Genomic DNA, 10,113 nt, shown 5'->3' with positions numbered 1-10,113 from the left:
GGGTTTCTGAATTGATGGTCTGATTGTTATGTAAGTCCCAATGATGGACAAACACAGTAACTTGAGAAATTCAGGTAATTCTAGAGTTTGCTTTTTTTTCTTGCAACCATATAATGTAACAAACAGGAAGTTGGTTAAATAAGAAACATTGTCACTGTTAGAAAAACTGCATTTTAAGCAAGAGAAAACCTTTACTGTGAAAAATATCAAACCGTTATTAAAACACTTATTGCATGTTCAGCCTTTTAGGCATAACACCACAAATAACATTACTTAGCACTCAGAATATGATGCCTAGAAATGACATGACACATGTAGCATGAACAGCAGTGTGCTTATCCAGGTCTTTCTCCTCAGGTAGAAACTGAAGCTGCAGGAATTCAAATGAGGTCCTGTGTGCTGTCTGTTATTAAAACTTAATGAAGTAATAAACCTGAGATCATGAACTGCACCAACACTGAGCAGCAAGCACTTCAAACCACCATAACAGGAAGTGTTGCAAAATAATGCCATCATGACTTTCAATGAGATATGAGTAGGACATACTGATATGTGAGCACTTTTGAAACAAATACATTTACAGGTTTGTGCCAACAGTAAAACAAACATTATACCACGTACGGTGCACATACACCTGCTTAACTAATGTAATAGCAAGTGTTGGATGTATTCCTTCCCTTCAAGTGATCTGTTTTAAAACAATGCAAGTTAGACTCATAAAAACTTTTAGTTTCAATAAGTAAAATATTATTATTGACCAATAACCGGATCAAGTCAAATACTTGAGTCTGTGTCCTAATTTGTCTTATTAAACATTTAAAGTATTTTTGTTTGGTTGTTTTTGCTTTTTTTGACACATTTAAAACACCAGCTGCAATTTACTAATGAAAACACATCTTGAAAAATAGAAATAGATCCTAATAAAAATGGTGAAATTACATTAATTACAATAATAACATCTTGTTACATTCAATTGAAGAATGTTTTTGAAAGGTTATTGTTTCCGGGAAACTAAATGCTGTAGAGGAGTGGAGACCTTCAGGACGTTCTTTCTGTTGAGAAATGAAAAGGAAATGAATGAAAGGCTCATTCTCAAATAGCGGCAAACAAGTTCTAGTTGTAATGGACATAGTTACAGATGTAATATTATTTCCTGTGACTGGTGCACTTTGCATAACCATTTTATTCAAACTGTAACTGATTCATACAGATTAAATGTGAAGTTTGCTAATTACCAGCACAAGATTTTAAAATTAATATTCTACTGGTTTGGATGTGATAAACTTTTGTGTATACATTATATTTACATTTACATTTATGGCATTTAGCAGACGCTCTTATCCAGACAAGGTTACTCGTGTTACAGAGGTGGGTCAGTGTAGCGTTTGGAGTCTTGCCCAAGGACTCTTATTGGTGTAGCGCAGCACAGTCACCCAGACCGGGAATCGAACCCCAGTCTCCCACATGATGTGGTAGCTCAGTGGCAGGTAATGGTGTTATCTGTTGCGCCACACCAACCATTGTATTATACATTATAAGTCTGCAAACCCTTACTCTGACCAGTTTTCATTTTTGCAAATTGCTGCTGTCACGCAAAAAACTTTTTTTCCACTTTTTGACATAATGTGAATCTGGTCAGTTGTTCTTTACTTTCTGACCAACAGAAATGCTCTAAAATTAAATAAAAATAATAAAAACTTTTTACATTGACTTCCATTTTAAAAATGAGAATTTTTACATCTCCAGTAAAGCTGCCACTGTGGAGATTAAAGGTTTTTGCATGACACACCTTCAAGTCTTCAGGAGCACTACACATTCAACAAGCAGTGTGTGTATGCCTAGTGTATCTGTACTCTATATATATTCTAAGATACCTGAACACTGATATTCTTCACTGATTCATCGAATGAAAACACAAACAATGAGGAGATATTTACCTGAACACTCTAAACTCTGCTCTGTTCAACACGAACACTTAAGAGTGTTGGCATGGAGTGTTTACCTGTGTCGTCCTGGCTGTGTGGTTCAGTAAGGCAGTCCATGGCTGAGAGGATAGAAGAAAAGAGGTGTTCTGAGTGGGTCTCCAATACGCGCGACTGCCTCTCTATCAACATCAGCGTCTCCTTCAGGACTAGAGTCCAACAGTTGAAAATCAAGCAAAAGAAAATGCATGAGTATTTAAACAGGCTGTGTTTTGTAGGATGCTGCACAGTTTTAATATTATAGTGACACAATTTTTAATACATGAATGAAAAATTGGAATAATAACATGAAACACCATTACAATTTAATTCATTGATACTCCCCTCAGCATATCACAATGCAGCATTAATATTGATTGTAAATCTTTGTTTTTAAATGGTGTGTATAGCTGCATCTCCATTTTTGCAAATTTTCACTTTTTGACATAATCTGAATCTTTCTAATATGAATCTATACTGCGTTCATACTTCTATATATATACTAATATACTTTTTGTGTGTGACAGTGTATTTCTCAGCAAAATTAAATTCCTGCAGTGTATAAACTGAACTTATTTTTAACACATAAAATATGCTATGTATTCAGTATAACACGGAGTGCTACTGCTATCCAATGGCCAGAAATAGAACAATAACAACACTGGCCTTTAAGGCATGCATGCATGGCCTTATTCTCCCAGTAGACCGTTTCCTGTTTCTGTCCGACAGGACTGTGGGTGTTGGGTTACACTGAACTACATGTTCTACCAGCAGTGAGGTATCCCTGAGATACACGCTCCAGAGAAAAACAGGCCATTTTGGTGTTGTTGTGAAGTAATGCGTATCTAACTTAACTACCTTTATGACAACACTTTAACAAATAGACATCTAATCCACAGCACTCAGATCCAACTGAGATGCTACTTTTAATGTTTGGTCCAAGACATGTTTTACAGTTTACAAGTTAGATTCTTTGGTCTGTAAAACAATCCAGGCACACTTTTACACTCCTTCAGAAAAAGTAGATCTTCTTGTTGTGCCTCATATCTGTTACAAGTAACCCTCTCTGTTATGGCTGACATTCAGTGACAGGTGTGGAAAGTCACCCTACGAATGCCCCTAGGTGTAAACTCTAAAAGTGTCTGAGTATTTATGGGAACTGAACAGATATAGTGGTTAGAAAATTCAGAAAATAAATGCCTAATAAATCACTTAAACAGACACACAATCTTAGCCAGACCTACCTTAGCAGAGCACCACAAAAACAACAGTGCTTTATAATTACATATCTAACCAGTGCCACAATGTATAAAGATTTTAGTTGTTTGGATGCTTAATATTAATGCGGGGCAATATTAATCAGGGCAATCGAACAATCATACTCACAGGGTGAGGCAGAGTTCATGCAGCACAATAACATCTCTCCAGTCTGCAGGACAGATGCAGTAAGAGGCTGGTGGGCTTGGATTTCCTTCTGAAAACTCTGGAAATAATCCATTGATGCAGTCATTAATGTCAGTAATAATGAAATAGGTTTACTATTTGAGATGCATTATAATATTTGAATCATATTAGTACTGGCAGATAATTGGTGAAGAGTATATATGGAAGAGCCAGGTGACTGGACGGTACCGGACAGATTAGTACTGGTATTTTCCACATTCAGGTGATGTAAAGCTACTACGATAAAATGCCACTTTTTATTCATACTGCATTTCATTTATTTTACTGCATTTGTAAGCCTGTACCTTGGTCCCAATTTGACACAAATTTGAAAAATGTTTCAGCATAAATGTTCCTTTAAAAATATCAAATTTAAGAATCAACCTAGAATGTATTATTGGTTGCATCCCTATTCAAAGCAACACTATGTAGCATTTTACCTTAAAATAACAGCTTCAAAATCACTGTGATGCTCCACTGACTGGTAATAGGAAAACCAGCATTGCTGTCATTGTTACACCAGGCGTGACACGCTGCTAACTACGTATGTAACTTTGGTAAGGCAGGCAGGATAACGCTTGTGAGAACTGTGTAACACCATATTTGTGTAAAATCCAGTAATATTACTCTACCATCTCAGTCCACGTGCGTTTCTCACTTTCAGTGACCTTTCTGTTTCTTACAAAAGTCCAGAAAGGTTTGTCCTTTAGTGGTGGCCCAAAACATCAAATACACTTCCCGGCTGTAGGGTGAGCCCAAGTGCAAGAAATGTCAATTTTTCACTTTAATATCATATATTGTATCTGGTTGTTATACAAACCACTGACCTTATAGTCAGTCAGGGAAGCTTTAACACTATCAATGTCCACTGTAGGAGGGGAAAGGACTTCCATCTTCTCCACCACTTTGTACAACCACTGAATCAATTCTTCTAGGTTTGAGCAGAATGCCTGTAATGGTAAAGGGACGTTAGGTATTCAGGGTCATTTGTCAATGTGTATTAGTTCTGATATCAGCAGCATTCGAATTCAGTTTAAGCAGCACAATTTGAGATTCTGCAATGTACAAGTTCTCATAATGTGACAAGGTGAGGACTGTCCTGCGTTAATTTTACCCAAAATTATTTGCCTTGATTCATCAAAACACCTCGTAAACAAACAGTAAATTACTCTACTTTTAATTTACTCACTTGAATGTGCTGCAAGAGGGACTCCTTTGTCTCATCCTCACCCAGGTTAGTCCCTGTCTTCCTCTGAAACTCAGTCAAAGTAGTACCACTCAGTTGATCTATGATGGCCCCCACCTCTCTCAGGCTACCTTTGTTCACCTCACTGCTGATCATCTGCACCCTATCACCCAGTCCTTTCAGCTGCTCCGAGAGCTTCTCTCTTCGTAGAGGAACTTCAGAGGCAGACCTGCGATCCACCTCATCTTGCTCTTCCTGCGTAGTAGATACGTCAGCTGCCTGATGCTCCACTTGCGCTCTGCTCTCCTTCTCCAGAGATTCCCAGCTGGTGTTGACGGGCTGATTCATCTGAGCTGTGATGTCCCTAAGCTGGTGAGATAGATCCTGAAGTTCCTGTAATTGTTCAGGCAACCGGAGGAACTCTTCATCCAACTCGCCGAATGACCCAGGCAGTGGGAAGATGCATGAGGACCTGATAAAGATGGGAGCAGACCTGGGTGTGGAAAATATGCCAGATTTCCTTTGGTAAATGGACTGTTTGCCCTCACAGTCTAGACTCTCCACTGATAAACCCACCTGGTCAAGTGAGGAATATAAGCTACTAGACAACCTGCCATCTGAAGACTTGGAATGTGACAGTTCCCTCAGATTTAGACTCCGTGGCTCGGATAACCTTTGACCAGAAGCTGGACCACCTCTAGTATGTCCTATTCCAGCCAAGCTCTGGTCCAAACAAGAAAGGCTGGAAGAGCTGCAAAAACGGTCAAGCTCAATGCCAGAGTCTTGCAAAAGTGGATCAGTTTGCAACCGGGACCTACATTTACTGGAACTCCAGGTGCTTCCCATATTAGGCCTAATAGGGTATGTATAATCCAGGAGGGCCTGATATTCCTTGTCAGGATCCCAGCTGGGAGACCTACGATCTGGGGAGGGTGCTAAGGAGCTTGGGATGGCACATGCCCAGTAGTTGGCTTGATAGGTGGACATCCGTTTAGGTTCAGAGGAGTATTCCTTGTTGAAACTCAGGGAGGAGCCAATCTTAAGGTAAGAGTCTTTGCCCTGCTCAGATACTTTAGTTTTTGTCTGTCGTGAGTGACGGGTTTGGGAACTGTAGGAATGAGACAAAGTCCTCTGGGTGGAACTCCACTTTGGGCTTAGGGGCACTGTAAGGCTAAAGTCACCAACAGGTGGACTAGAAAGACTGCGTCTTTCGTTTTTGTTAGCTGAAGACACAGAGCTGAAATCAGGTTCCTCAAGAAAAGAACCAAGTCTAAGGTCTGATAAACTCAGGGAAGCATAAAGGTCTTCTCTGGACGCTGATGGAGAAGAAGCAATAAACTGGGGAATGCTTGCGCTTTCTGGAGTACAGGTGTCTGAATGCTCAGATGCGGCTCCTTCCATTTCTTTCTGATAATTTTCCACGCTGCCCAAGTCAAGCTGTGGAAATGACAGATATTGGGTTTAGCTGAAGGACAAAGTCAATGTTAAATATATTTTTTAAGTAAATAAATAAATGGAAATTATATTTATGTTGCTTATTAAAGCCCTTGCACAAACTACCACTTGATAATGTTGAGGATATGTCTATATCTATATAGTCTAACTATTCTGGAAATATGTGGCATTTTTACTTATTAACTGAGAAGTGGTTGGATCCTTTTCTGCTGGGTGCTGGCCAACATTTCACCTGGCTCTTCCAGAACCAGCTAGCACTACACCCGGCACTTCATCTGTCACTTGTATTGCCGGCCGGCACGCCACCCAGCACATCAGCCGACTGCTGGGGTGTTTGCCAGCACACCACCCGGCATATCCTAAAGCAGCCAGCCTGCTATAGTAGTAATAGTATGTGGTCCTTGCTGTTTTTAGGAAGTGCCGGGTGAAGTGCCACCAGGCACCTGGGAAATAAGGATCCAGCCTTTACTGTACTCATTTTTTACAGTTAAGCAAATATCAAACTGCAAGCATCTACCTGATATCTGACTTCAGACAATGTAATACACCAATTTATAAACTACCTAGTACGCTAATAATTAAATCTTCAGACATTGGTAACTTACTGTATCCGAGCACTCTTGTGCGAGAGGATTCTTCAAAATTGAAATCTGGCGCTCTGCTGTGATCAGTGGCTTTCTGGCAGTATACAGTCTTCTACTTGTCATATACCTAGACGTGGGTGCCATAGTAACACTCTTCTTGCCAGCACTTTTTTCTCTGTCTGAGTCTTTAGTGTCTTGACCATGAGGCAGCCTTGATCCGTCACCCGCCACCTGTGCGAGAGGTCTTGTGTGGCCATTCCGAATGAAGCCTGGTATCCTGCTCTTCCAGCTCCCAGAACTCCTGTGCTCCATCTGAGAGGAGGTCTTTAAAAAAGCTCTGTCAGCTCCCAGAGCCATAGCAACAAACCAGTGTCCTGGTAGCGCCTCATCTGTTCGAGGTGCTAGCTGAACTGCCAAAACAAGATGTGTAAAACAGTCACATGTAACATCACTACTCTCCTCATTAAAGTATCACAATACAGATCCAAATAGCCGGGACATTAATCCTCTAGTGGCTGGGAGTTACTTGAGAATTGTCAAAACAAAGAGAAAACTTAGATGTATTAAAGGTAATGATATGGATCAGTAAACCCATTAAGTGTGCATGTTCAGGCTTGCCTGATACTGACGAATAATATATTTCTTTGTCCATTGCCACAGCGTGCCAATAACTAACTACCACAGAAGCAGCCCACAGAAGTCTGATCCAGGGTGCTTCATAAATGTTCACTAGTGGACCTTCAGGTCTTTTATTAGACTAACAAACCATAAAAAAGCATTATAAAAATTCATGTATAGACACTGAATGGAGTTGACCTAAACCCAGTCTAGTCACTGTTCCATACCTGGCCCTGAAAATACTGGCTGCCATACATTTCTAAGCCGAATTTCATGATGAAACAAAATGAGAAGGCAGACGGAGATGATTGTGGATTACTAGAGTCTCTGTTGTCCTTTTTGATTGGCTAATTTCAAGTGCTTCTGGTTTCCATGGTAAAAGAAAGAGGATGGCACAGCTAGAGAGCTGGTCACGTGATGCGAGTCAGTCATAGCCTGTCTGAGGACAAAAGACACTAGTGTCTGCACTAAAACTTCCCTGCATTTTTGACACAAATTAACCTCGCAAAGGCTTATCCAGTGACAAAAGGGCAATGATAAGGCTATATAACTCCAATAAATATATGATATGCTTGCGCTAAAAAAGGAAATATCAATTCGGATACATACACAAATATGAAGGGTTTCTCTTTTTGTCAGTTAGTCAAATTTTGTAAAGGCTATAATTGAAACATAGCCAATCAGAGAAAGCTTATCTGTCTGTATGTACAAAAAAATAGGGAAGTTGTGAGTGTTGTGTATAGAGAGTGGGGAGTGTATTCTGAAGGCTTTGCAGTGTAAGTAGAGAGGAACTATAAATGTAGATCTGGTCACTGCAACCACTCCATGTGATCTGCAGTGACCTTAATAAGGACCAAAGGAGGAGCTGGTCTTAAGTGGGGTGTCTTTAGTGTAAACAGACCTACAGCATGCTACGGACTGTTACACAGGCTTGTGTGGACAGCCACCAAGGCAACTAGAGGCCTAGTTCTCCAAACAAATGACAGCAAACAAAGATCTGAATTATGTAATCTCACTGGATACAGAAAAGGCGCATTTGAAAAACATCATTTGAATTTTAGATGTTTATTGTTGCTGTATTTCAACAGAATATTGAGACCAGTTGCTATCTGGTACAGTAAAAGATAAGTGAGATGTCTGGTTGGATAATCTTACATGACAGTGGATACATTATGCAGCCTGTCTATATCAAAATGACACTGACTCTTTGTGTTCACTTTTGACACAAAGATGCACCAGTTTTCAGATCTACATCTAAATTTCTTGTATCCCTAGATTCCAACACATCCATAATTTAGACCTGAAACATGCAGCACAGACAACACCATTAAGAGATGTTATCTGACCCTAAAGAACGAGAAATGTGGGCATCAAGATCCCAGAAAGAAAAGAAAATATGAATAAACTGGTAACAACGAATTATGTAAAACGCATCACTGATACCCAATCGATTAATTACCGGTTTCCTTTGTTGAAAAAAAAAAAGGTTAATAAAACATTAACGGTTAACGGACAGAGAGCGACTGTTCTCCACCTAACTTCACTTTCACTATCCAAGATTTTAGGAAGCTTCTGATCATGGCTCTTCCTTGATGTTTCGGTCAGCCATTGTATTTCGTAGCTCAGTGTAAATAACGTACCTTTCCCCAGATGTGCTGCTGAGGGAACGGAGGTTAAAACATCGCAGTTTACACGACATTTACACGTATACGTGAAAGCTATTCATGGAAATGTAGTTCAGCAATCCTTACCGTTGACGACACGGTTTGTAAAGAAAGACGGGCGGGAACAACGGAAGGGTCTGCTGCACGCAGCCAATTAGAGGCGTTACTTTCCCCACACCCGTATTCCGGCAGGTTCCGCCCTCCTGCGCTGGGATTGGCTAGTGGTTCGGGCTTCCATTGGACGTATTGCTTGTGAGTAAGATCCACTAACCAATCCCAGCGAAGGAGACGGAGAAAACCCCAGTTAAAAACCATGACACTGAAATTTAACATCGAAAGAAAGAAACGTGTCTGATCACGGTCTGATTCCTGAATTTTAACAGCTGTTAGAAAAAGAAAAAAAATTATAATAATAATTTACTGGTGACGCATTTTATATAGCCGATTACATTTTATATCAAATCAAATCAAAAATCAAATCAAATCAAATTTTATTTGTCACATACATAGTCATACACAGTATAACTTGCAGTGAAATGCTTTTTTGACAGTCTGCCCACATCAAGCTATACAATAAAAATCTACATTTAAACTTAACTAAACCTTAACTTAATGAAGTAAAGTGCAAAAGTGCAAAAGAAAAATAGAATAAAAATGAAGAAAATAAAAATAGAATAAGTTACATTTAAGTTAAAGAATAAAATATAAAAATATGAAAATATAGAAATAAGCAAAAAAAATACAAAATACAAATATACAAATATATATACAGAGATATATCCTTTATATTCTATGATATCATTTTTTTATTTAGAAAAGAGCCACCCATCAGCATCACTGCGGGTTCTCCAACTCACAGCCCTGTCATCAACAGCCCCGTGCTCTAACTGCTGAGCCACTACAGCCACGTTATTATAATGGGTAATTAAAATGGGCCAGTGACGTTTCCCTGTTATCTTCTTATGCTTTTTATTTAGCACGAGGACAAAGACATTAAAGCTTAAACACCCCATGGGATTGTGCACGTACCAAAAAGTGTTAATTAATAAATGAATCCAACTCAACATGCCTTATAGATTCCTCATGCTGAAAGCCTTTGTCCTATATGTATCTGTGCACACTCTTGACAGTCTGGGATGAATTTACAATGGATTTGAAGACGTTCTGGGGAACATGCTCTTTGGCATTTGTTCACTGTATGA

At 39.4% G+C, this 10,113-nt stretch overlaps 1 protein-coding gene across 2 annotated transcripts; it reads right to left on the bottom strand.

Annotated features, from left to right (window-relative positions):
* Positions 1 to 171: 171 nt before the first annotated feature.
* cep68 (centrosomal protein 68) lies at positions 172 to 9,046 on the bottom strand. 2 transcript variants are annotated; one of them, XM_072678208.1, is made up of 7 exons: positions 8,999 to 9,046; positions 6,651 to 7,039; positions 4,594 to 6,027; positions 4,232 to 4,354; positions 3,348 to 3,444; positions 2,003 to 2,131; positions 172 to 1,052 (listed from the first exon to the last, which is right to left on the bottom strand). In XM_072678208.1, the coding sequence occupies exons 2-7, from the start codon at positions 6,984 to 6,986 to the stop codon at positions 1,039 to 1,041; spliced, it is 2,133 nt and encodes a 710-aa protein (XP_072534309.1). In that variant the 5' UTR covers positions 6,987 to 7,039; positions 8,999 to 9,046; the 3' UTR covers positions 172 to 1,038. The 2 variants fall into 2 exon arrangements, with proteins under 2 accessions (XP_072534309.1, XP_072534310.1); XM_072678209.1 differs by having other exon boundaries at positions 6,651 to 7,034.
* Between the last annotated feature and the right edge of the window lie 1,067 nt (positions 9,047 to 10,113).

The sequence above is a fragment of the Salminus brasiliensis genome, chromosome 4 (assembly GCF_030463535.1).
Source record: "Salminus brasiliensis chromosome 4, fSalBra1.hap2, whole genome shotgun sequence".
In the NCBI taxonomy this organism is placed as follows: Eukaryota; Metazoa; Chordata; class Actinopteri; order Characiformes; family Bryconidae; genus Salminus; species Salminus brasiliensis.
The sequence above is the reverse complement of the archived record's forward strand: the minus strand, read 5'-3'. Positions and strand labels throughout refer to the sequence as shown.

Bases quoted from the DNA above. Each gene is read 5' to 3' on its own strand.
- cep68 (XM_072678208.1), bottom strand. From the start codon at position 6,986: ATGGCTCTGGGAGCTGACAGAGCTTTTTTAAAGACCTCCTCTCAGATG. The intron at 4,355-4,593 runs GTGAGTAAATTA...TTACCATTACAG, and splicing joins CCCTCTTGCAGCACATTCAA to GCATTCTGCTCAAACCTAGA. The intron at 2,132-3,347 runs GTGAGTATGATT...GTTGGACTCTAG, and splicing joins CATGAACTCTGCCTCACCCT to TCCTGAAGGAGACGCTGATG.